We start from the raw sequence: 27,338 nt of genomic DNA on the forward strand, positions 1-27,338 counted from the left end.
GTATGTGAATGACATGTATATGCTAGTCAGCAGCACTTGCCAGTTTTTCTGTCGTGCTTCTACTGCTAGTGCTTATCCTTCCTTTTAAAGGTACCCAAGCAGACTTTTTGGAAATGCTCAATCATATGGCTGATCAACATTTAAAACCAGTTAAGGAACTCGTGTGTTTTCCCTGTCTGTGGGCTTAGTTAGAGGGAAAAAAAAGAGGCACTATTTGACACCTAATGTTGCTCCATTTCTAAGCTTCTGTTGCTGCTGCTGCTGTTTCTCTGCTTACTTGAGCCTGAACTACTTATTCTCTTCTGTTGCCCCTTGCATCAATCTGAGTAGTAATTAAAATGATTGCTGTCTGAAAAGCTCTTTTTTGTATCTGTCCACTTTAATGTAAGAATAATCAGCATTTAGGTTGTGGGTGGGTTGGTCTCATTTAAAACCACTCCCACAGCCTTCTGTCCACCTGCCTTATGAACTCCCTTAGCTCTTAATGTTCTTTCTTCCTCTTGTATGACCAAGTACATATTAATGATGTTGTGAGGAGTGAACATGTCAAATGAAGTGAAAGAGCAGTACTTCCATGTGATTAGATGATGATTAGCCTAAAATTTAGACTTTCGTCACATTCCTCTGGCCATACATTTCAGTATGACTGGCCATGGCCATCAGTGAGTATCCGATGTAGGCATATACATGACCAGAAACTTACCTAAGCGAAGGCAGCTATTCTTACAGTTTTTAAGATTCCTATACAGTGCAGAATCTAGATTAGACCCAAGTACAGATTTGGATTGCAGTCTGACAGCAGGGCATGAGTGTGTCAGGTCTAGCCAGGATGAAGTCAACTTTTTTTATAGTAGCATGTGTTAGCTTTTGTACTTGTAACCAAAAGTGTTAGTTATTGCTGAACAGTGTTTTAGTTATTGCTAAACAATGTGTACACGGTGTCAAGGCTTTTTTGTTTCTCCCTCTCTTCCTGCCACCGAGTGTGTTGGGAGCAGATAAGAGGCTGGGAGGGTACACAGTTGGGACAACTGACCCAAACTGACTGGAGGCAGATACCATATAGCATCATGATCATAAATAAAATAGAGGGGGGTGTTTCATAGGAGTTTCCATTGCTTGATGACTGGCTGCATATTGGTCAGCTGATGGTAATTGATTGCTTTTTGCATTGTGCTTTTGTGGAGTTTTTTCCCCATTTTGCTTACCAAGCTGTCTTCATCTCAACCCATGGGTTTTTGCCCTTCTGATTTTTCTTCCCCATCCCACGGAGGAGGGGGCTGAGCGAGCAGCTGTGTAGTGCTCAGCTGCATGCCAAGATGACCTTCAACAATTAAACTTTTTCAATGGATTTTTATTATATGTGTATCTCTGATTACAGAGAAACATAAGCTTGATGTGCTAAACAAGTGTACTATCTTTAGTGCATATGCCATTTTAGAAAAATACTCAAAATGGGAAGATCATGTTTTTGGATCCAAATGTTTTTGGACTGTTACTGTGTTGGCTTGAGGTTAAACTGAAAATTCTTAATGCATTATATCTAGACCATCTGCTATACCTAGTAGATGTTGCTATTTCAGTGAAAACAAGCTTATAGTCACACTGTTTCAATGATGGTGATGGCCAGAGGTCTCTGGTATCCAAGTGTACTTTCTTATATGCTATTTTGAAATTAAAATTTGATTGTAATGAACTTTAAAACCAACTATGTACATAATCTTTTTATTTTTCCTTCCTCTTACTCCCCTGACTTTGCCTCCAAGAGATGTGCTCCTGCATCAATTCGCCTTGTCGACAATGCACAGTTTCAGTTTGGTAAGTATGCAGATCTGTTTCCAAGGGCTTTTTAGTAGCATAAGTCTGTTTTGGGTAGTAGTTCTTTTACTCGAATCTAGACAGAGGGTAGTGAACCCAGAGTTCAAGCTCCAGATAGTGCAGAATGTGAGTTTGGGAAACAGAAGCCTGCCTTTGTCTCTGAGGACAAACACTATGAACTACTTGAGTCAGTAAAGAGCCATGCTCTGCCTGTAAATGAGATGGGGTTTCTGCTGCTTCCTTTTTTGACATTTAGTCTGTTGATGGGATTGAAATTCTGGAATCACTTCCTCTATTTTGCTGTAAAGGAGTAGAGATTCTCGTTTTTAAATACTGTACTTGAAACATTTTCTTCCTAAGAGTATTAATGAGAAGTTGGATATAAAAAAAAATCAGAATGCCAGCACCTTATTTTCAAGGTAAGTGGGTTGGTTCCTTTAAGTTTCATGAAAGCATCTCACAGATTCCTTAGAATTAGTAGGTTTTAAAAAAATATTCCGATATCATAATGTTTGATTGGGAGAGAGGTAATGACATATTTGTCCAAAGTGATCTGTCTGTCTTCAAAAAAAGATGAGGTGTTGTAAGTGTTGTAACTGCGTGCAAATACATCTAAGCTGTTAGGCTTTAAGTATTGAAAGTCAGTGAAGCTACCAGAAGATTCCTGAAGACGAAAGATTTTGTAAAATTTCAACTAGTTCAAACATCTAAATAGGACAATGTCAAATATGCAGAACAATCATTTCTCAGCAATTCTTAGGGAAAGCTGTCATTTTAAACTCTAGCAAATTTGATAGAAGGTATGTTCTAGCTCAAGACACTCTCATGTAGAGTCTAAAGTTCCACAACCCAAAAGCTAATAGCTTGCTGAACTTGCTGAGACCATGCTATTTTGATTGTACCCAGAAGATGAAAAAGGGAAGTGTGACTGACCTTGAAAACCTCTACTATGATACTTCAACAAGTCAGAATTTCTGAAACTTCTTTTGCACAGAAGCCTCAGTGATGAGTCTCGGCTTCAAATGGCATTAATGTAGTGGTGTTGAAGAAGCTGAAGTTCATTTTTCAAATCAAGGAAATTGTGATTTGGAAGAGCTGAGAGGCCCAGCAAGCCTTGCCGCTTGCTTTGCTCATTCTGTGTTACACTATTCTGCTCAGACATGCCCAACAGAAGCAGATGCATTTATTTTTCTTTTTTATTTGGGAAGCACAATTTGACCAATTGCAAGCTGTAAACATAGTTTCAGGTGTGTCAATATTGATTTTTCTTGTAATCATTATTAAATAATTTTTTAGATTGTGGTTTAATAAGTCCATGGTTTTTGTGATTTCTCTGTGCTTACTGAAGTGTGCTTTGTAGGTGTCCTCTTTGGGGTTTGTATCTGCAGAGAGACTCCCTCTTTGCTTAAGAGGAAAAAGAGCACACAGTTGTTGAAGTTCATGTGTTATTCAGGAGGAAGTGCTTTGTGAAGTATTTTAAAAGGAAGTATGATGTAAATGGTGCATAACTTTTTATGAATTGGGCTCACAGCATGTAGGCCAGATGCCAGGCAGCTAAAGTGAAGCAGTAATGAGAGTTCAGAAGTTGTTTGTGCCTGAAAACAATGGAACAAACAGTAAAAGACTTTCATCTCAATTAAACCCAGTCCTGAGGCAGAAATGTTAATTTAACAGGCTCCAAGACACCATTTATATATCCTGGTAATTTTAGTTCCCCGTTTGTCATTAAGGAAGCAATAACTAGCTTTATGTAGAAAACTTCACACAAGTGATATAACTGTTAAAGAAAAAAATGCTTGACTCCTAACTTTCACCATTTGTGGCTGTTTGTTTCAGTGGTTTTGGTGTAATTTAAAAAAAAAATCCCTGACTTTTGCTAAGTTTTGTGGTGTAAAAACTAATGAAGCACTCTCTTAAAAATTATCCACAGGCCATAGGCTTGTGAGATCTAAACTAGGGCAGCCTTAATTAAAGTGTCAAATATTTGTGCACAGTTGTACATACATCTTCAAAAAATTAATGAAACCTTTTCCTAAATCATGTTCTAAATGAGTAGAGAGAATTCTCTTTAATTTTGATAATCAAAGTGCTCCAAGCAATTCTAGTAATTTAGACTACCAAGCTATTTTTATTTGCCCCTTGAAGTAAGAATCTTAAGAGCATTGCCTTAATATGCCTTTTTCTGCTTTTTGCCAAAGGTCATGCTCTTAAACCACAAGTTGCTTCCATTTTTACATCATTTTTGGATGGACTGAAAAAGTTCTACATCACAAAGGTAATTTTGGGGTTTTTAATATTGGTTTGAATTTTGCATGCTATTCATAAAATTTAGGATTTTTTTGTAAACTGCTAATGCAGCTGAGTTTGAGTGTAACTGATACTACAATGCAAGAACTGGAGGTTCTAAAGGTGGTTTAATTCAAATCAGATTGTGTTTGAGGAGTTATTCCAAGAGAGCTGTTGTCACTGGTCATACCTGTATAAGAGACTAATGTGCCTTGTTTAACAGTAACTTGGTGATAGGGGAAGACTGGAACCAGTTTACCCAGCTGGCAGACCAGTGATAATCAGTGAATACTGATTCTCCAAGGCATGATCTACTTTGTCATTACAGTGAGCTAGAATTTTGCAAGATCCTCGAGATATTTGGCAGATTTTCCTGTATAAATTTTTTTTGTCTTTCTGGAATTCATTCCTTTTTAACCTACAATGATTTGGTGCTAAAATGATGTCACCTAGTCTTTTATATTAAATATTTTCTCTTATTATTGATTTTTTTCCCTCCAAATTACCTAACTAGAGAGTTACTGCAAATATGGGTATTCAAATGTAGAAAATTTCATTATCTTCCAAGAGTGGGTATACTTTTGGAAGACAGTGTCCACTGTTGATTCTGCTGCTTTTTCTTGGATTATTGAAGAGGGAAATAACATGTGTCTGGAACTTCTTTTGTTAGCGAGTACATACTCTGTTTAGAGATAGCCCAAAAGTTTTTGCTTCCCTCCACATTCATGGTGGTCATAGTTTTCTTCCTGCTTTTATAGTTGATAGGCATAGTTGATTGAATATAAATGTCTTTATTGCTCAAAGCATTTAAGACCTTTTTTTTTCCTAAAGCATAGGTAGACAGCTGTTTTGCCTGTCCTGCTTTTTAACAGGAGGAAGGAGGTGACATAAAATTTCTGTTATTTCCATTGACCTTTGTCAAGGAAAAATTTAAGCGTTTTGGGAGTAAATTTTTGGAAGACTTTTGTCCCAATCATTCCTCTTAATTACAGCAACACGTACTGACCAGGGCACATGCCACGTATTTGAAAAGTGAAAAAGTGAAAACCTTTCACTTTTTGTGCACCTTTCACTGTTCCTTGTATTCTGCCACGTAGACTGTGACTAATGGCAAGTTTGTCTCTCTTTGCAGTTCAAAGGATTTGATCCCAACATCCTGTGTGTAGCTACCTTGCTCTTTGAGGGTGACAGAGAGAAGGTTCTTCAGCATGAGAAGCAAGTCTATGATATTGCCACCAAGTTTGGGTATGCTTTTCAAAGAACATTTTCAATGTGAAGCTGGGAATGAACTGTCCAGGAAAAAATTGGACTACCATGTTTTTGCAGTGGTTACTGTATGGTTATGTTGTCAATTTACTAGTTTGAAGTGGCAGCAGTCAGTTAGCTACTGAATGCTCCCTTTGATACATATGGATTGTACTAATTCATAGGTAACTTTACTGAAAAATGTCATCTGTCTGTGTATTGCAGAAAAATATTTACTAAATATAGAATGAATGTTATTAGAATGGAAAACAGCCCTTTTAATTGCTTACAGGCATGGAAGCACTTGTTTTGCAATCCTAGACTCTATATTTTGACTACAGAAAGGGAGACAAAATCATAAGGGTGATATTAAATTTTTGCAGAATTCATGTGAGTATATGAATACAAGAAACTTCAGTTGAAAGAGTGCAGTGATTTTCTGTGCCACAGAGGGACAGAAAACACTCATTGAAGTGGCAGGCTGAGCAATGATCAAGCAGTTTCTTTCCTTCTGCCTTGATTAAGTGTGATTGATTAAAACCATCATTAAAACTGTGATTTGTCAAGAATGTACTGTTATTGCTAATACTAGTCTCAGCTGTTCAAATATGCATATAAATGCTGTTTTATCCATTTCAAGGCTATAATTTCTGAATTTTGTGCTTTTATTGTGCTTTCATTCTGTTACTTCAACTGTGAATCCTTTTGTATTTTGGTATTTCAAGATGGTAGTGTATTGGTAAGGGGGAAAACTTATCTATGTTAGAGCCATTAGAAGATGGTGCTGTCTATGCCACTCTATTAAGGCTATTAGTGAAGTCTTCAATAGGTTAACCTATTTAAATCTAATAGGTTTAAAATGCTAAACCATTTAATGGCTTTATAGTATACAATACTTCAATTCTATGCTTCTTCATAGATGGGTGCCTTGATTCCACACCCACCCCTCTCTCAGATTTATGGGAGCTTGTAGGAAGACTGATTCCAGATGCATAGCACTTTCTTGTTCTTAGAAACCAATAGTTAAAAACAAATGCTTTCATAATAACCCTTGCTAGAGTAGTGAAAGCAAGACCTCCTTTTTCTTTAGTGCTATGGCTTTTGTCTTTTTTTAATTCATACAGATCTCTTATGCTTTGGGGATCTTAAGTCTTGGGGTCTCTTGACTTGTGCACATAAAAGTACACAAATTCAATCTGCTTAGAAATGTAATTACACATGCTCCTGTAAATGAATATCCAAGATATATTGTGTCTACTTGTGTTTCTCCACTCCTTTGTGAGTTTTGAAGACTGTTTTCTAAGTTTACATCAAATATTTTGTTAAGTTCATCTCCAGGTTATGGAATGAAAAGAGAAATGAATAAAGGTCTGGTCTGAAGTAACTTCTGATTTCTAGCAAAGAGACCTTACTATTAACAACTATTTTAACTCAGCTTAGGCAGCTAAACTTGCACATATGTTTAATAATCAAAGTTATTTTTAAAATATTTTGTAAATATTTTGGTGACCAGTTTGGTGGGAAATTAATTAAATTTTTGTAAATTGCAGTGGCTTGGCAGCAGGAGAAGATAATGGACAGAGAGGATACATGCTGACATTTGTGATCGCTTACCTTCGGGTAGGTCAGCTTTTGTCTGTCTGCTGCAACTTCTGCTAATTAATTTAACAAAACATAGAGATATTTCTTTGAAGATGTTTCTCTGAAATGTGAGTGCAGGCTGCCTTGGATGATATCTCAGAGGTTGTGTCAACCCAGGATCCACCCAGAGGTTGTATCTCTTCCGTTTCTGAGCAGTGATTATTCATGGAATTCCATCTGCAAAACACCATATAGACATTAGTTTATATTCTTGTTAAGAATAACAATAATATTAATTAATTTTCTTGTTAAGAAAATACCTTCTTATAAAGGGTAGGGAGATCAGATTGAAGAATCCACAGGGTGAATGAAATCAGAGGCATGGAGTGTACTTGCCATATTCATGTGCTCACTTGTCTTTTTACTCTTCTTTGGCAATCTGCTTATGACTGCTTTAAATCAGAATTCCAGCATAATGGACTTCTAGTCTAAACTGCTGCAGCTGTTCTTATGCATTTTAGTCTTACTGTTTGAGATTTTTTTTTATTTTTCTGAACAATATGCACATCTTGAGTGTTTGATTTGTTGGGGACAAATCACTGAATCTCCCTTTATTTCAGCAGCTGTGTGTAAGATGGGAAGGTGTTTGTCTTTTTTCTATCTAGACATTGCACAAAAATATTTTTACTAGATATTATACTGATGAGCACAGTGAAACTCTTGGCTTGGTACTATAGTGATAAAAATATTTGATTAGTTTAGACGTACTGACAGTCTGACAAGTTATCTCACTGTGGCCATGACATCAAAATGTTTGTCATCTTTGCCTTTTAAGAGCTTCCCTATTTCCCTGTTAATAATAAACTTCATGTCAATGGGACATATGGGTGTTTTTGCTGAATTAGAATTTCTGTTCTTCTCTTGCAAACTAAAAAGTTGTTCACTTGATGACTGTGTAGCATACACTGGAATCCCAGATGCTGAATGTTACTGATAATTTCCTTACTCTTTTTATTAGGACCTAGGCCTGGATTATTACGTAATAGGAGAATCATTTGAGACATCTGTTCCTTGGGATAGGTAAACTCTGATTACTCTTCAGAATTTCTTAAAACTTGATTTCATTCAAATTGTTCCTAACTCATGTTTGCTCATGAGGATGCTTCTTTTAGGCCTTACATGTATTGGATGCAGCCTGACACACCTCGAGTCTTGCAGCTGTGTGTTCTTGCTAAAGTTGCTGATAAATTACGTACCAGAATTTTGTAAATGCAGTGTATCAAGCTTTCAGTAGTATTTCATCTTGGGTTACCTTACTGTATCAAATTTAGGATTTGAAATTGCCCTGTTTAGGGGGCAGGACATTGGTGACAGTAATTGCAGTGGGGGATAAGCAGCCACGTGTGTGGGATCATCAGTGTATTTCAAAGGGATTAGTCTGTAGTGCAAATGAAAAAAAATCAAGTATATTTAAGTAAGTTTTTTTTTCTTTTTCCAGTAATGTAGGGAAATACTGAAAGGGTAACTTTTGCCCAAGATTGAGATCTTTTACCTAAGGGTATTTTATCTGTTAGTTGTGGTTGAGAAACATTCAAGCACAACAGAGTTTAATATACAAAATCATTTTGGAAGCTCCGGTCCATTTGGTAAGCCTGAAATCTCTTAAATAGGATCTAAAGTGATTTGAATCAAAGCTTTACAGCATTCAATGCTAAGTCTGGTGACTTAAGCTGGCAGCCCTATACCCTTGCTATTGAATTTAGTGGCAATTGTAAATTCCAGCCTGTTTGAAAATTGGTGAAGTAGCCTAAGAACGCAGAAGAAATTTGAGGACAATTTTTAAAATGAATGTTCTCTTCCTTTTACTTTAGCTTTATAGATTTTGAAGCATGCTAACTTCTTAGTCACCTTTTTTTTTTTTTGCCATTCCCTCGTTTCAGAAGACAATGAATTTTTACTTATGAAAGTATTTAAAATTGTCCTCACCAAAGCAAATGGTTCTAAAACATATTTCTGCTTTGATTTATAAGAACCATCTGACTTTCCATAAACTGATTAACTTGTTCTTGACAGGTAGGAAATACTTGAACAAAATATTTAGCTGACTTTCTTATTCACTAAATGGTTACATTCTCTTGCGTTCTGTGAATCTTTAATGTAGTTCTAAATCTGTGTAAAACACCAAAATCTGAATTATAGCTCTTCAGACCTTTGTGGTAGAATGCGTAACTGAAGAAATGGTAATTTGATAAACAGTGATTTCTTTTGGTTGCTCTAGCACTTGCTTTGCACCTGGGTCTGTCCTAGAAGAACCTAAAAAAAAAGGCAGAACAAGTATGGCTTCTAACAAGGTCTGATAGCTCATGGCCATATTAGAATTATAGTGTTTCAAGATGGCAGAGTAGTGCCCAGCTGAAGGATCTGCAGTTTTGGTTTTGCAGCAGCACAAAGGTATGGTGTTAGTATAGTTTGCCAGACCTTTGAGTTCTCAGGATTTCTTCTGTCTTTGTTAATTACTTTGCCAAAACTTAGTTTTGCTAAGAAAGACATACAGAAGTAGGTAACCTCCTTATTTTTTTAACACTTTTGACACCTCTTCCTTATGAAGAAGAGCTTTTAGGTTCTCTGTTTCAGAGTAAACTTGCTATTCAGAAGTGCAGAAAAAGCAGTGGAGCCTTGATGAGAACTATTCTTAAAACAAAGGCTAAGCTAGTTAACAATGATTTTAGAAGGTACTCTCACGTTGTATTAGATTATGCTTTTCAAAAAGATTGTGGAGTTCTTCTTTTAGAAGCTATATAAAATCAAATACTGACATTTTATATATTAATGTGTATAAATGTTTGTTACAGGGTTTTGGACCTTTGTAGAAATGTAAAGGAAAGGATAGTACGAGAATGCAAAGAAAAGGGTGTTCAGTTTGCTCCTCTTTCCACTTGTAGGTAAGCCATGCAGTAATATAAATAATTTTTCTTGAATCTTTGTTCAGTAAGAGATCTAGTGATGATATTACAAATACCAGTAGTCTTGACCTTCCTCTTGAACCTGCAAGTGGGGTACATGGAAGAGTTGGAAGTTCAAGCCTAAGTGCTTGCTTAGGCTTTAAACTCTTGCTTATATAGACAAGAGTCAATTGTAATGACTTAAGAGCTTCAACTTTCAAAGTCATAGCATTGAGTCACTCCTGGATTAGGAGCAAAAAGGATAAAGAAATTTTTTTTAAAAGGTGCTGTCCCTTTGAATAAGATAGGAAGTAATCTTACAAATTTCATGATGTCACAGAGTGGTTGACTTAATATCATAAAGCTTTGTTTGTAATGCAGTTTTCTTCAACAGGGTGACACAGACTTACGATGCAGGTGCATGCGTCTACTTCTACTTTGCCTTTAACTACAGAGGAATTAGTGATCCTATTCATGTCTATGAACAAATTGAGGTAATGTATAAAGAAACAATCGTTAAAGGGGGAAAAGCTGAACCTGTATTTTGTTCTGAACTTATTGGCCAAGCTTACTGAATTTTGCAGGAAGCATCTCAAAAGGCTGTTTGTAAAGCTTTGATCATTATCAGTAATAAGAGGTACATGTTAATAGTCCACCAAGTAGAGAAAAGGCTACCAGATGACAGTTTTAGATATCAGTACATCAGTAGTTCTGACTGAAATATAGAAGAGCTCGATCTGGAGTTTCTTGGATGGCAGAAGCTTCAAACCTTAAACCCCAAATCCATGGGAAACTAGTCTTAGTTCCATTATTTACAAAATTACTTCTTTTGCTTAATATTCAGTCTGTAAAATGCATGGTAAAACTGTCGAGATCATACCTTAGTAATAGTGCTGCATGCACTGTTAGACCAGTTGTAAGCTCCTTCAGCATTGGCCAAGCAGCTCTGCAATACTTCTGCTGTAGCACTTTGGCTGATGAAACACTGCACTTACCTAGTTAGGTGAAACAAATACCCTTGTTGCCTTCAAGATGTAATTCTCAGAAGGACTATGGCCAAACTGCTTTTTGTCCTACGTTCTGGTTCCTAGCTCAAACTTCAGCACCAGAAAATTGCTAGTAGGACTGTAGAGAAATAGTATTTATAACTGGGATATAATTCTTCTCAGGCTTATTCTTTAGAAATTTCTCTTGAATTTGGCAAGTGGATGCAAAGTTTTATCTACAAGTTCAGAGGCTTCCATGCTGTTGCATATAGGGCATTAAAGAATGTAATACTTGAGTATTTATTTAATGAAACTTACTAATACCTAGATATTTCTTTTATTGGAATTAGTTTGTGTGATGACCTGAATGTGCATTTTCCATTGTAGTAACTAAATTTAACCTAACAAAGTGAGTTTGCTGACCAAAAATCTCTAAACTGCACAGCTACAGTTATATATGTTATTCGTAAAACAGTACACTCTTTAGAAAAGAAAACATGTAGTGCTTGGGCTTAGAAAAGCTTTCGTTGTTTACACCTTCTAAGCTCTCTAATTATTCAGAAGTGAATGGCAAAGAAGAGTCTACAACTTGAGCATTCTTAATATAAAAAGTAAATTCTGTTTTCTGCCACAAACTACATCTGTAAAAGGGTTTTCTGTTGTAAAGTACTTCACTGCCTCAACCAGGATCTTTGAGATTGGGTTGAACTCTGATCTGAATAAGGATCTTGACTTGCTCTGACAAGCCTGTTTTCAGACTTTTTTTGAGACTTAATTGTCTTCCAGATGAGCATCCCTGCCACTGGATATTTAAGTTTTGGCATGGAGAAAGTGATCCAGAACATTCCATTCTTGAGTAATATATTCGTTACAGGAGATGCCATTTGAAATGCTGTGGCTTTGATGTTTATTTAGAAGACTCTTACCTTTATCTGCAGGCTTGAACTATAATGTTTACCTACATAATGTACCCTCATTCCTTCAGAAACTTTTCATACACCTGTGTGTGTGAGTGCAATAGCAAGCATTTCATGAAAGCCACGTCTTGTGCAATTACTGTTGAATAAATACCATCTCTTTCAAATTTAGAGGGCTGCTAGAGAAGAAATACTTGCCAATGGAGGAAGTCTTTCACATCACCATGGAGGTAATGTTCTTAGTCTAATGTTAGTCTCTCTAGTTTGATCAGTTTGTGTTAAACAACTTTTACTGATCCTTGTGTAGATACATATTCGGTTACAAAGACTTCAAATGTGATTTTCACAGTTGTAAGACAGTTTTGTGTCCCTTGTGGTTTTGTGACTGCTGTTTGCCCAAATTCCAGAACACTTAGGCCAAGTGCCTGAATAAAAGAGCCAGTGACTTTGAACTGGACTATGTTGCAATCTGCCATTTGTTGCATAATTGATATTATGACTTTACTGGCCTGCTGTCTGGTAAGTTCTAGTTACCTAGTTTCCTCTCTTGGAGTTTGGGGATGGCTTGTCCTGTGTTACTAGCATCTCCACAAGGTATTTTGTGCTTTAATATTAAGAACCAATGTCATGTATAAGCAATACTTCCTGTACCTGATGCTTTATATATGCTTTTCCCACATACATGGATAGTCTAATTTGATTGCATGCATCCTATATCATGTTATAACCTTGGATGTCAGGAAGACTTGTTGTGATGTCCGTGTGATTTGTGCAGCTACCTTCTTGAAAGTGATTATCTTCATATATTTCTTCTCTCTGCTGTCTTGGGGCATTGCCTGGTCACAGATACAAGAGCGAAGAAGAAGTGTAATGGTTTAAAACTAGAGAAAAAATTTGTAATTCTAAAAGCTCTGTCTTGGGGCAAAAAAATTTAAAGGGCAGAAGCTATGCTTTAAAACATGTCAGTTACTTCCTAAACTTGAAGGGAGCTTAAAATTTTAGCTAGGGCTGTTTTCAGGCGTCTTGCTTTGTGATGGAAACTGAAATTGACTCTGCTTTCTCAGATTAAGGATATTGAAGGATGTGTAGGTAATACCATGAGTGAAAAGGTTTCAGTACTTTTTGTTTGATATGCTCTTATGGTCCTCTGATCTTTAACATGGTGATGTAGTGGACCTGTCAATTCTCACACACTGGATGTGGGATTACCCCCGTGATGTACTCTCATGCCTTCCCTGTTGTGTCACTCTGTTTTACTGTGACTAGCATTTCATCCAACTCACACGCAGCGGGAGCTTGTCACAACTTTGGATGTATTTGCCCTCACCATATAAAACCTTGCTTACCACATGTGTTAAACAAGAAAAAAATTATATAGCATTTTCAAACCCTTGCATGCTTGAGCCTTGTGACTCCACGGCTATGAAAACTGGGTTTCTGTTTGACTTTGTATGCTCCTGTTGTATGCATGACTGCCTCTGATACTGATATATATTTTCCACTTGTGAGTGGTTTTGTCTGGCAGTTCATTGTGCTTAATATTCAAGATGAATTTTTTTTCCAGTGCTTAGTAGATGTGGTGCTGAAAATTAGCCTAATATTGTCAGTTTTATTTACTGACCTTCAAGCCTTGTAACTCTTAGCACTGACTGGTCTATTGTGTAGGGTAAAAGAAAATACTGGTGCAATTTCCTTTGGTGTTTGTCTTGTAATTGTGATTAATAACAGTTGTTTTCACTATCTGGAAACAGACAGGCTGATTTGTCTGCCTACAATCACTCTGTGATAAATGGAGCTATTTTAACTCTGGGTTTGTGTATCAAAGAAAACAGATGTAGTCTGGGACTTGAGGCTATAGGAAATACAAAGCCTGCTTAAGTCAATGTTCAAATACTCCTTGAGTGAAGAAATGGTCACATATGACAGTTTGAGTTGTGTAAATGTATAAATTACTTTACATCTGGGGAAGTACCAACTGCAGGTAGGTGCACAGTGAGAACTGAAATCATGGTACTTTTAACTTCATGAACAGTAGCTTCAGAAGGACTTTACTGTGGATAAATCTTCCTTCCCCCAACTCCCATTATAGTTGTCATCCTGTCTTGACTGTGTCCAATGCTCAGAAAGGGACCTTGCACATTTTCAAGCACAGCTTTGATCCTTCTTTTCTGGGCACTGGGTATCTTTAGATTTGAGTGTCTTGAAAGGTTGCTAGAGAGCCATAGATAGTGTTTAGAAACTTAGCATTTAAAAAGCAGTATTAGGAATGACAGTTTCTTGTAGATACCAGATAAGTTCAGATAAATAATTATTCTAATAATTTATGGCAAGCCCTCAAAACACCCATATGATGTGTCACGCTTGAATTTTTCTTTTATCAAACATGCGTTTTTCGTACTCATGAAATAACGTGCTGAGGAGGAGGCACCAGTAGTTATGACTGGTGAATAAGTACAACTATAACCCCTTTGGGGTACACCATCAGAAAAGGAGGAGGTTGGATTTGTACATGATCCCTTTCGTATTACCAAGCTAAGGACCCGTGTAAAACTAAACAACAGTGTAAAAAGTAATGATACATTTTTTTCCCTTTGAGGGACTGTTTTAACTACAGCTGGTCGCTTAGGGAAACAATTATCAGAATGTGGAATTGAGGAAAATAGCCCCATTTAGCCACTTAACATAATAGAACTAATTTTCTTCTACTTCCTAGACAGCTGATGGGATAAAGGTTAACCAGGTAGCCCATGCTGCATAGGTTTAGCTATAGTATCAATGGCAATTTATGTAGGAAAACAAAAAAAAATAAGAAAAAGATCCCACAACACTAAAAACAAAAGCAAAACCCCTAAAACAAAACAAAGGAAAAAAACAGACCTTACACCTTCTTTGCATTCAATTACATTTTTGACATTGCAATTCTTTGGCATTAAGAGGCTGTGGCTTAAGCTATACACTGCAGTAATTAACTCAGACAAACTACAAAATCTGAAATTATAAAGTTCTTTTATGGGAGGGAGTTGAACACATTCTTTTCTCTTCCACACAGGAAAAAAATCTTCTTCCCTTAGGTTAAACGTACTAGAGCCTGTTATACTCATTAGAATGAGTTGAAACAATTGTTAGACATAGAGTAACCTCATGCGAAATAATACAATAACACAGTTGTATTTTCCTCCTTGGTCTGTTGAAAGTCTTAATAGAATAGTTGTCTTCAGTGCCTTTTCCAAAAAAAAAATCAAAAAAGTAAAGGACCTCCTAATTCATCACCCCCGAACTTGAAAGTATTATTTCAGCTGCTAAGATACCAAGTGAAAGTATGCGAAATGTTATGGTGGTGGTAAGTGTTAATTATGCAGTAGACTTAGTGTACACTGGTCCAATATGCTCCACTGCTGCCATGCTTTACATGAATGCACTGACCTTTCTCAGTATTGCAGAGTTCTCCCTGGAAGAGTAATAGCATGTTAAGCAGTCTATAAGGGCAGAGAGCTGCTTTCTGGAGGGACAGCTAGTTTCGGGAAGAGCAACAGATGGATGAGCCTCATCATTTTTAGGACCTGTCACTGGTGCTCCTTTTGCAAAGCTGTTGTTATGCAGTCACTGACTCTTCAAGTCGAAAGGGCTGGAGCAGAGGAAGTCCAGAGGCATGTGCAGTGCCATCAGAACCTATTTCCACTGGGACCACACAGTGCTATAAATCTGTTCTGCATGAGTGTAGAGTAATTCCTGAAATCAATCAGCTACATGGAAACTTTTCTTACAGAACTGCTCATGTGTGCCCTGGTACTTCATATTCCAAAAGTAAGAAAACCAATTGCTGCCTGCTGTTTGCTCGTTCCATTTTTACAGCCAGACTTTTTGTAGCCGTCCAGATACGTTTTTGAAGATGCGCAAGTGAAAAAGGACAATGGAAAGATGAACTTTTCTAATGAAACCAACATGGAGCAGCATGTATCAGAGCTGGGGAAAAGTTACTTAGCCAGTTCACGTATTTCTCTTTCATATGTGGACTAGAATGATAGATAAAAACCTAAAAATAAAGTGGGTGTTGGACTGTCTCTGGAGCTGCTACTGAACAAGCTCCTTGGCTTTCTGATCTGAAGTACCTTGTGAGAAGTAGGCTCCTGTCATGCTGTGGGGTTTGTGCACAGTGTAAAAGGCTGGGGTTCAGATTGGAGGTTTCTGGCTTCCTAGCAGTGAATGTTTTAAGGCACTATTAGACTGCTCAGCACACCTCAGGAACAGGTCATTTGCCACCAGTAAAACTTGAAAACTGATTCTCTTGCACCTCATCTTGGATATGTAAGATCACGGAATCAAAGAATGGGTAAGGTTGCAAGGGGCCACAATGGGTCATTTCATCCAATTTCCCTGCTCAAACAGGGCCATCCTAGAGCACCATTGTGCAGAGTGGCATCCAGAAGGTTCTTGAATACCTCCACTCCCTCTCTGGGTAATCTGTTCCAGTGCTTGGGCACCTACATGGTAAAGAAATTATTCCTCGTGCTTAGGTGGAGTTTCCTGTGCCTGTTGCCTCTTGGACTTTTGTTTGGCAGCACCAAGCAGAACCTGGCTGCATCCTCTTGACACCCTCCCTTCAGATGCAAGATTAAGTGTCTTCAAAGGAAGAAGATGCAAGAAGGAAGGGCTGTGTTTGTTTCCAGTTGGGGCACAAGGGTTGTGCATGTGATGGTGTGTATAGCTGAGTGGACAAGTAGTAGCTTGCTGTGCTAAGCTACTACAAACACATTGTTAATAACGTTATTATGTGGCATATAGATTCAGGTGACTTCGATCTCATTTTTTAATTGTGGAAAGTATACTGTGCTGAAAGCCTGTTAAGTGGTAGATGCTTGTATCAGTTTTAGTTTTGTGCACTGTCTCCTGTCAGTTCTAGATAAATGCCATCATGCAGGGCTAAAACTGACAAGTCTAATTTCTCTAGGCTAGAAGTGGGAAGTTGGTTTTCTGTAGTCTGTGGTAAGATCAGGCCTAACTGAGCTCTTATAGTTGGGAAGTTAAGGCTTCCTTGAGCACAAAGCTGTTCTTTAGCTAGCTTGGAGTGGAGGTAGGCAACTTTGTCACTTAGATTTATTTTTATGTTCACACTAACATCTTTAGCTATTATGGCATTTTCTTCCTCTTTTTCTTTTCTCATCCTTGAAGCCATTTGGGCTGTCCCGTGGAGGAGAAGCACCAGAAAACGTGTAGCACAACACTAACCTGAAGTGAAACAATATATAAATGGCTTTCCTAAGTGCTGCTCTCAGATTCACAGAGCCTTTCCTTCACTTGGTCTGTTTTCTGTTTTGTCTGATGGGCCAGCTTAGAATTAGGAGAGATTGCTTCAATGCTTTTTAACTTTAATGTGAAAACTTGAGTAGTTGAAAACTGCATGTATGTTTTATTGACATGAAGAGTTGGAGCAGGGAATCAATGTTGCTGTTACCAAGGGGTTAAACTCTTTTTGTTGAGCATGTTTGTGAAGGACTGCTGGTAACTGTAGTACAGCTTTTTTTTGTTTCCAGTTCACTAATCAGATGTATGTTAGATTTATTATTGCAAAAGTATAAACCATAGAAAATTTGACAAGATAGATGTGTAAATTATCACTTTGACAGAACTAATGATGCACTCCAAGCACCTTCTGTTTTCCAGCACTTGGTGAGCGACTTCATTAAATATGCAACGACTGTTTGGTGCTGCTCAGACAGTAGTTCAGTTCCTTGTGGAATTGCATTATTACTGGAGGTGTAAAAGAGGCAGGCATGCTAGCTGTTGGGCATCCTGCTGTGATTCTAATGTGCTCCATCTTGTTGGAGCAGTTGTTTGCAGTCTTTTCAGGACAATTACATCCATAACCACAGAACACATTCACTGAAACTATATTACAGATAACAGTTGAGAATAGTAATGACTCTTCAGCTGCTTGTGTAAGAGCCAGTGTGAGTGACTTGAGGGGATGGTCAAGCCACATCCACAATTCAGGTGTTGTGTATTAAAGTCTTAACAGATAAAATTTGACCACGTCAGTGTGCTCAGACAGTCACATTGTAGTGACTGTATGTTGACAGATGGAGATTCTTTCTTGAGCTGGGGCTGCAAAATACAGCCAGGGTTCCTACCACATGACAAATTCATTTTGTCCTTCAGTTGTGATCTTTGATCTTGACACACATGCTGCTAATAGTAATTTTCTAGCAAACTGCAAATTTCATTCTGTCTCATATTATTTGCTTTTTCTGTTGGCATTGTGACTGGCTCGTATTCCTTAAGGTATAAACAAATATACTCTGTTCTCCAGAGGTGTCCCTGTAATTTATTATTCTGATGACAGTTTGATGGTTGCCCTGAAACAGGGCACAAAAGGTAGCTTGAATTTAGCTTCAGATACTCTTAAAGCCTCCGTCTCTCAAACCTTTACTATGTCTTTTCATACTGACAAATGATTGTGTTTCAGACTGGCAAGTTTAATGCTGAAGTGTGTTTAATGAAAAAAATGTCGTCAGTTTTGAATGATCTGTTAATCAGAATTGGTGATTTGGTTAATTAGCATGTGAACACTTGGCCGTTTAACAGGACTATTGTGAGAACTTAGTGAAATGAGTTCTTAAAAGATAATTTCAGCTTTGTTTGTGTTTTGGTGTATGTTGTGAATAGCCATTTTTACATGCTAAACAAAGCTCTTGTGTAATGGCACTGAGCAATTACCAGCCAGCATAGAAGTTTTTAAATGAAATATTAAGCCTTCTTCATAGAAACATTTTTTGCTATTTAAACCAATATTGGTTTAAGCTTGATTATCGAGTTATGTTTTCACTTTAAAGTAATCAAGAAATGTGGGGTCCTGCTTTTTAGTAATCTCCTCTACAGTTTACAACTTAAAATTAGTTTGTGGCTTTTTAAAACTTACTACTGATTCCTTGTCTTAATAGAACGTGTGATTTCAGCCTGAGCTTCATCTAAATTTCATAGTTTCTAAAGAAAGTAGACAGTGTGGAACACAGTCTTCCTCTGGGAGTATGCTGAGCTTAATGAGCTTGATAGTCTGGTGGGCTCAATAAATCAAATAAAGCAAAACATTTCTCATTTTTGAATAAAAGCATTTATCACACAGTGTTTATTCATTCATGGTCACAAGATTGATTGGCTCCTAGAATCTTGCCATATATTGAAACACTTTGTTTTTGTTTTTCCAGTAGGCAAATTGCGGAAGCGCTGGATGAAGGAGAGCATCTCTGATGTTGGCTTGGGAATGCTGAGATCTGTTAAAGAATATGTGGACCCAAATAACATCTTTGGAAACAAAAATCTTTTATAAAGCCCTTCACAAATGATGTACTAAAAATTAAAAATTACTGTTGAAATTCCTCCACTTTCATTGTATTGATATCCCAGTAATCAAATATAACATAGACTAAACTTTCAAAACTAGTAACTCTCATTGATTTTTGCTACTCCCTTCCCCCTTCCCCCAATAAAGTGTAAACATCACTGTTAATGTTTATGGACTTTTACTTAACAATGTTCCAACCTACTGGGCACAAAGTACTAACCAGGAAATGCAAATTTGGGTTTCCAGGTTGGGCTAGGCAGCACAGCTGACGGTGTTTTCAGTGCTGGATACTGCCAGATGTTTCTTACTGAAAGCATCCCCCGCAAGGAGGACAAAGACTGACAACAGGGTTTTCTACAGAAGCAGTTGCACAGCCCAGCCTCTTGCTGAAGGAAAGCTGCTAAGAGACAGATGAGAGAACACCAAGGAGTACCTCCCTGTACTGCATTAAGTATGTAACAGACTTGTAACCAGCAAATACTTAGAGTACAAATACAGGCTTTCATCAAAAGAGACAGTGTAAGTCAAACTACTAAAAATTCAGTAGTCTCACTGTAGTACTACTGGAACATCTTACACAATTGAGCTGTTCTGAGTTGTATTTGCATTGCTGGGATAATCTTTAATTGTAGGTCAGTCACTAAGTTTTGTACAATGGACATTTCTCACTGTATGTTGAAAACAGGTTTGTAACAAAATTTTGTGTTCATCTGTACTTCAGTCCTAGTGTGTATGGGTTTTGTTCCCGTTGTTTGTTTTGCACAGATGCAAAATATCTTTTTCAGTTATTCAAATGAAACTGCCCAGCACTGTCTTTTGAAACAGTCACAACAGTTTAATAAAACACTTAAATGGACAACCTACTGTCATCCTGGAAGTGAGATTTCCCATTTAAGTTTTGTACAGTTTCCTATGGCCTTTATGAATCATTTATTTACTTCACAAGTAGCCACAATTTTAATTGTCCATTGAACTTTATGAAAATGAAATATTTTCTGATCAGTATCATGTGAGAGTAAGCATTTTTACATTGAAACTTGAATCGTAATCAGTAAAATAAACAAAATATTTGTCAATACTCATGATCCATTTTTAAGGTGGGTTCTTTCTTAAAGCAAATTATCCAACTTTTTTGATAATTAATGTATATGCATAAGATAGAAAAAATACAGACTATCCTTTGAGGACAGTGTCTCTAGTCAACTGCTTCACAGCTCTGTAGTGTCAGTTTGGACACCTTTTGTATTGGTAGTGCCCTTAACGAGGAGAAAATTATGAATTGCATTTTTGTTTTTAAACTATTTTAGAATACTCTGTAATTAACTTTCAGTTTTGGTATTATACCAAAAAGAATATAAAATGCTTGAAAAGGTACTGCATATCAGACAACTCTGAACTTGTTCTAAGATTAATTTCAATGCTACAATTCAAATTATTGAAAAACATGGACACTCAAACCATGACTTTAAACTGCATGCTGTCAAGGTAATTAAAGAAAACTTTTTTTAGGATCTGCAGGTCATAAGACAGAATGTTCATGTGATATTTTAATGCAGCTGGATTTATTTTGAATGGTCTTTATTTCACAACATTTCAGTATAAAAATCTATTATTTCTTCTTGTCTCCAGAGTTGGTATTTCAGCAGTAACCAAAACAGTGGGTGTAGTCTGTTGTAGGAAACTGAGCCTTTGCACTGTGGTTAAGTGTTCCTTAAGTCCACGGAAGTGTCTCGGGGAGTGGATGTGCACGTGGCCGTGCAGGGACTGCCTCACCTCAGCTGCTCGCTGGTGACCCCGTGGCCACGGCTGGCCTCTTGCTGATGACTTGTGTCACTCCCCAGTGGAGACTAGGAGCTGGTAAATATGAAGGGTGTTTATGTGCCTCAATGAAAGTTTGTGTAACTATGAAGAATTAATTTTGAAGGAAAGCATGTGCAGCTTTTTTGAAGAATGACAGCACAAAGAGTAGAGCAAGTAGTCATAGCTTAGTAATACTGATCTCTTAAGATTTTGACTACAGTACAACACAGCTCTGCAACATCCTTCCCATTTTTGAATTTTCTGACTATGGTTTCCTCATCTTTTTTTGTATTGAAAGTACACATGTAAAAATTCCTTACACTTTCTAACCTTTAAATAGCCACTGACTTCTGAAGTGATTTAAAATGCAGTAAAGATTTTTACTGTACATAAGTTGTCCTATGGGAAGGTGAAATAACAGGCTACAAAGGTCCCAAACTAGTGTCACTGGATAGCTCTGAGGGAAAAATTAAATCCAAATGTAATGAATATTGCCGTCTTCCTAAATACTATTAACTGGTCAGAGCTTAGTTGAAACTGCAGTTGAAACATATGTATTGCTGTCTTTAATTTCACATTGCTAGTGAAAATAGAAAAAAAATGTAATGCAAGTTCAGAAGACCTAGATAGAGATCATTCACTATTTAGATGAAGTCTTACTGTCTCTAATACTGTAGTCTTCCACCACTCTTCCTTCTGTATGCTCTACTTTCTTCCTACAGACTTCACTTCCTGTAGCTGCAGCCTGTTCAGAGATGGAGTTTGATCCATGCAGATTAGAAGTGCTGGTGCATAACACAATTTTTGCATTTGCTTGAGTATTTTGGCCATCTATAAGTTACAAGTGGTTTTAATTAAGCTTGTAATGACTTCCAGTTACACAGTTTCTGCTCCCTTTGAAGGAGGAAAGATACAGATAGTGACTGCGGCTTGACTGTAAAGTATGTTTACATTAGAGAGACCTTTATAAAAGTTTGGAGGGAAAAGAAGCAAATCTGTTAAAAGCTGATACAGGATCTAAATCTTACAGTCAAAGAAAAATGTGTCTTGATTTGACTTACATTATAATGGTTAAGTTAGAGATGTCATCTTTGCCTTACAGCTGTGAACAGAGGCCAGGCCAAATAGTTCTTCCGTAGCAATGTTAATTAACTAAAACCAATTTCAAAGGCAGGGATACATTAGCACTGAAATCCAGAAAACACAAATTGCTTCTCAGTTTTGGAAATGTATGTTTATCAAGGTTGTAATTCAATTTTCTGAAAATAAAGCCAAACAGTGTTTGTCATTTTAGTGTGAGACTAACTGTAAAGCTTCAGTTGTAATGTTAAGAGATTACAGAACCTTATATTATTAATAAAAAGAAAATCAGCCTAAACCAGTATGTGTTTTTTTGTGATGAAACTAAACAAATATATTCTACTAACTTGTCGTATTGCTTCATTTTAATTTGGTGATGAACTCTTACCTAAGGAAAACTATTAGGAAAGCTTTGGCACGTGATGGGAGAGAAGAGACTGAATTTATAATTCTATGCTAATAGGAGCTGTGCTTTTGTGTCTCATGTAAAGCACAACAGGAAAGACAGAATTTCAGGGAAGGAAGGGCAAAACAACACCAGGCTATTTGGTTCAGAATTTCACCTCTTTGGTGAGGGCAGGATGGGGACCGTGTTCAGCTGCTATTTGAAAGCTCTTTCAATATAATACAGAAGCAGACCTTACTTAGCTTCCCCGTGCTTCCCCCTGTTAAGCTGTTGCAATAGGTAAATCATTTCCTGCTGCTGTGCTCATCTCTCATGGAACCTCCTTGTTACAGGTCCTGGAATCTGTTAAAGTTCTGCATGCAGCAATGTATCGCATGTGAGCAGAAGCAATATCTCTCAGTTATCTGCATCATTGCTATAAAGACTTTGTGCCTTTTAATCAGAACGGGCTGAAATCACATGTTGCTTTAAAGAAATGTTGCATTGTCTTGTGTTAGCACCTTTATTCATTCTTAACACATTGCACAAAGCCTGCAAAAGTCATCATGTGCAGGGAACAGAAGGACTAATGACGTCGTGTTCACTATGTAGAACTATGACAATTGCTCAATCTGATCCAGTTTTTTTTGTGAGTGCTTGCTCACAGGAAGGAGACTACCTCGTCATCAAGCATTTTATTTGTGTTTTCCTTCTATTAACAGCATTAAAATTAAGTATTTTTACTTGGATCCAGTGAGTCTCAATCTGAAGGAGATTTTAGATGATGATATACTTGTCTCAGGATGACAGCCAGACCCCATCAGTGTTCTCTTTGTTTGAAACACATAAATTTTATAAAAAGTTGGATCTGAACTCACAGCTGTGTAAATACTACAGGCTCACTGTTTATGGTTTTATAGTCCCAACACTGACTTTGAATTCCACATTACCTTTAACATAATTTGATGTCTTTCCTCAGTCTCTCTATGGAGACCAGAATTGGCAGGTGGCTGCTTTTTTCAGTGTCAGCTTTAAGGTCTGCTTTGCTCAAAGGGCAGAGGTGGTCAAAAATACTGTTCAAAGATGTTTGCTGTGCTGTCTCTGAAAAATACTAGTGCTGTTAGTTTGAAATTAAGGATTTCATTTCAAAAATGGGGCTGTGATGTTTTAAATTGTACTGTTATTTGCACTATTTAACAATACAAATTGCAATAATATATACCTTTACTGAAATGCTGTGAAATGTTTCATTTATGAATTTGTTTTTGCACTTTGTGAAAACAAAGCATCTTTTTTATGGGAAACTTTATGAATCTTTAATTTTGATTCAGAATAAATCTAAATTTCAATTGACTGCTCATAATTTCCAGTATAACATTGATATCTGAGTAGCACTCTGCCTGTTCCCACCTTCCTGGTAGTAGTAATGTAGTAGTATTGCCTCCCCCCCAAAATGGGGACCATAGCAGCTTTTACAGTAATGTATTTGTTGTAGTACTGTAAAGTATCATAGCAGCCTTCTAAAGGATAAACCAGAAGTGTTGACCACAGCAGTGGATTTGTGTGTGTGCTAAAAGATGATGGACAAAATTCAATTATGTGACTCTAATCATGTGAAGTTTAGGATGCTTCTAAAACTTCAGATGAAATTAGGAAATAAATGAAAAAGTGTTTTTGTTTAAAAATGATACTTTAAAACTCTATTTTTAAACTATGAAGAATGTAAAATGATTGTCCCAACTCTGCTGTTCAATATCATCTGGCTTGTCTGAGCATGGCTGACTTCCCCCAATGCTTCTGTACAGCAAAATATAAATGGATGGTCTCCAGACAGGCAGGGTCATGATACAACTGCTCCCATTTCAGGCTGCTGGAAGGGCTTGGCTCTATTCCCACGAGTGACACGGACACTGAGCCTGTGGATATTATCTGGCACTGCCATTGCATCAGTCAATGCTGGCTCAGCAACACGACACCCAAAGTATTTCAAAGGCAAGGAATATCACTGATGAAACATACTCAAATTAAGTTGAAAGCACTTTATGCTTTCAGTTCAGCATAAAAGAGCAATTTGGTAAGTTCAGTTCTTGACTAGACTCAGTCCTGAGGCTGTGGTGGTAATGAGAAGGTACAAACCCAGCCGCTGACCTTCCTCTCTCACAGCCCGTGGCAGCAGCGCCGTTTCCTGTCTCGCTCTGTTCCTGCTGCCACAGAGCAGGAAATCCTGACTGCCCAGAGGCGAGGCTTAAAAACCCTTCTGAAACATGAAGTGACACACATGCTCACCTAGCAAATACATAGCAGCTGGGTAAATACATCTAGAGATGAGGCCATAAAAGCTGGTTATTAAGGAAAGTAAATCTGGCTAATGTTAGAAAGCAAGATGTGGGTGAGCTGAATGCAATACTTCGGTGAGTGGGTAAGCCGCAAGGCAAACTTACCTTCTTAGTACTGTTGCTTCTAGAAGTACAGGGCAATGCTCTTCTTTCAGTCAAGCTTTTTTTTTTTTTTTTTTATTAAATTTAAGATTTTCATAAAAAATGAAGATTTTGTCTTTCTTTGCTCAGGCTTGTAACTGTATTATGCCTAAATTCTCCATTGTGCTCAGTTTTACAAGTTAGCACATTCTAGTGCAGGAAGATGAAGAATAGAAGCCAATGGCCTTCTTGACATTGTGCTCATCAGAGCTCAATTTATTCATGCAGAAGGGTCTCAAAGTTAGGGATTGTGATTGGTAGCCTTCTCCTAAAGAGGTGAGATCTCTTTAAAGCACAGCATTAAAAACAGTCTGTAGAGAACAAAAAGAAGATGTGAAGAAGGACTGGGGAGAGACAAGGCCAAAGAGAGATGTTGGAGGATGTTGCTGGAGCTTTCCAAGGGTGGAGGTGTTACCCAGCTTGTGGCTGAGGGTGCCGGGTTTGCTGTTTCATCTGGAGGAGATGAGTGACACTGCCCAAGGGACAGTGGAGAAAGGCTCTCAAGAAGGTCCTTACTCCTGTGCAGAGGTTTAGCATCACACCCTGGAACACAGGGGCTGTCCCTCTGCAAAGCTTCAGCAGGCAGCACAGCCCACCAGCACGCTTAATAAAAACTTCTTTGTACAACTTCTCCTGGCTGTTGCATGACTTACTGCTAATGAAATCATGACCTGGAAGCAAAGAGAATTGCTAATGAGGAAAACAGAGCAAGGGCAGTGCAAGCCAGTGTCTTGTGTGCATGGCTAAATTACAGTGAAATGAACATCTGGCAGCAACAGCCAGGCAGAAGGGACCTGGTTGCTACAGAGAAATGATAAATTTCAGATGGTAACAAATCTGCTGCCTTGGTTACAATTTAGTACTTTTTTAGGGCTGATGAGAGGGAATCACTGTCTCATCATTTGTAGACCTGTGTGCTGCTCTGCACACATGAATAAAACATAATTTTATTTCCTGTTCTTTTCAGTAGTTCATGGAAGACTCCCATGCATATCAGGGCTCGAGTAGGTGTTTACAGCTGAGCCTTTGTGGGCTGCCTGCTCAGCCATGCTTCAGTGCTTCGGGTCCTTCCTCCTCACCTCTGTCACTGCATGATTTACATTACTAAAACCAAAATTATCCTTGTTGCTGTTGCAGAAAACATAGGCTGATTTTCCTTTCCAAAACAAAGAAAGAAGAGCAATAGAGTCACTTCAGTTTTCTTTTGTTTAAAACCACGTGCTGATATGCTACAGCTGTAGACCAGTCAGAGCAAAGTTAAAACCAGCTGTGAGTAGTTGGGTAGGGAGCCTTGTGAATGCCACATTAGTGACGAGTTAGAAATTGCAGGGACACTATAGCAACGAGCAAGACCGTCAGCAGCCGGAGCACAAGTACCCATCACTGGAGTTAAATGTGGATTCCCACAGAGGGAGCTGAGCAGGTTTATAACACAGGGACTAGTGTCCAGAAGCAGTTGTGTTTGTGTCTCTTCCCCACGGTGTGCAGAGCCGCATGCTCTGTGTTGAATCTTGGCATCTCGCATCATAAACTTGATGTTGTGCCTCTACTGTGAGTCTGAAGGATGGGATTTGCTTGTGGCTTTCACATAAACTCTTCAGAAACAGCATGCTTGTGTGTGTCGACTTCCCGGGAAGGTGGGGAGAGACAGCAGAGGTTTGCTGATCTCCTGCCAGGCTGGGCTGTGTGGGTGTCTGACACACCGAAAATTTAGTTGCCTCACAAGGGCTGTTTTCATTTTTTGCATCTGCTAACTCCTGCCATTTTATTCCAAATACACTTCTCTTGCTCTGGCTGTGTGTAGTCTACCCTGAGAGAGGCAGCTTTGTCCTTACACGATGTCCAGCCCTGCCCGAGCCAATCTCCCCTGCCTCCGCCATGGCGCGCGTCGCCACACGCGCCCCTGCCCGCCCTGGCGGCCACAGAGCAGCGCTGCCCGCCTCAGCGGGCAGGGCCCGGCCGGCGCCCCTCCGCCAGGTGAGAGCACATGGTTGTGAGGATGCTGGTGATTGTTTTGCCTCCATGGCCGCGCATTGCCAGTAACGCGGGGCTCGGAGCCGATGGCTAGTGCGGATCGGGGATGGAGGTCGGTGGTGCAGCCGCTCGTGGCTGGGCAGGGCGCCTTGAGGATCCCCGTGGTCCAGGAGGCTCGGAGGTGATGGCAGAGCAGCGAGGGCTCCCCTCCCTGGGCCAAGAAGAAGCTGCATGGGGCAGCCCCTCGGAGAGGGGAAGGACTGCGGGGACTCCTTGTTGCAGGGCCGGGAGAGCGGGGAGCCCTGAGTGTGGCTGTGCGCAGCCCGGCCTCCCCCAGGCTGCAGCCACGCGTCCCTGGGCATCTCTCGGCCTTTGCTTGTGTTTCAGCTGCGTTGAGGCAGCATTTAAATATGAGAGTGACCTGTGAGTCTCCAATGGCTTAAAAAGGAAATTTCACTTCCGTGCAGTCGTGTTAGTTACTTCTAATATCATTCAGCAGTGTTGTGCCCTT

General features: G+C 38.5%; 1 protein-coding gene across 3 annotated transcripts in view; it reads left to right on the forward strand.

The window, feature by feature from the left end:
- The window catches only part of AGPS (alkylglycerone phosphate synthase), a 70,391-nt gene extending 50,202 nt beyond the window's left edge, over positions 1 to 20,189 (forward strand). For all 3 annotated transcript variants that reach the window (XM_038143013.1, XM_038143012.1, XM_038143015.1), the window contains 9 exons: positions 1,764 to 1,815; positions 4,014 to 4,090; positions 5,234 to 5,346; positions 6,897 to 6,966; positions 7,946 to 8,007; positions 9,780 to 9,869; positions 10,264 to 10,363; positions 11,945 to 12,002; positions 18,975 to 20,189. In XM_038143013.1, coding sequence (XP_037998941.1) covers positions 1,764 to 1,815; positions 4,014 to 4,090; positions 5,234 to 5,346; positions 6,897 to 6,966; positions 7,946 to 8,007; positions 9,780 to 9,869; positions 10,264 to 10,363; positions 11,945 to 12,002; positions 18,975 to 19,096 — 744 coding nt within the window. In that variant the 3' untranslated portion in view covers positions 19,097 to 20,189. The remainder of the gene's footprint in view (positions 1 to 1,763; positions 1,816 to 4,013; positions 4,091 to 5,233; positions 5,347 to 6,896; positions 6,967 to 7,945; positions 8,008 to 9,779; positions 9,870 to 10,263; positions 10,364 to 11,944; positions 12,003 to 18,974) is intronic.
- Positions 20,190 to 27,338: the final 7,149 nt, after the last annotated feature.

This window comes from Motacilla alba, chromosome 7 (assembly GCF_015832195.1).
Source record: "Motacilla alba alba isolate MOTALB_02 chromosome 7, Motacilla_alba_V1.0_pri, whole genome shotgun sequence".
NCBI lineage: Eukaryota > Metazoa > Chordata > Aves > Passeriformes > Motacillidae > Motacilla > Motacilla alba.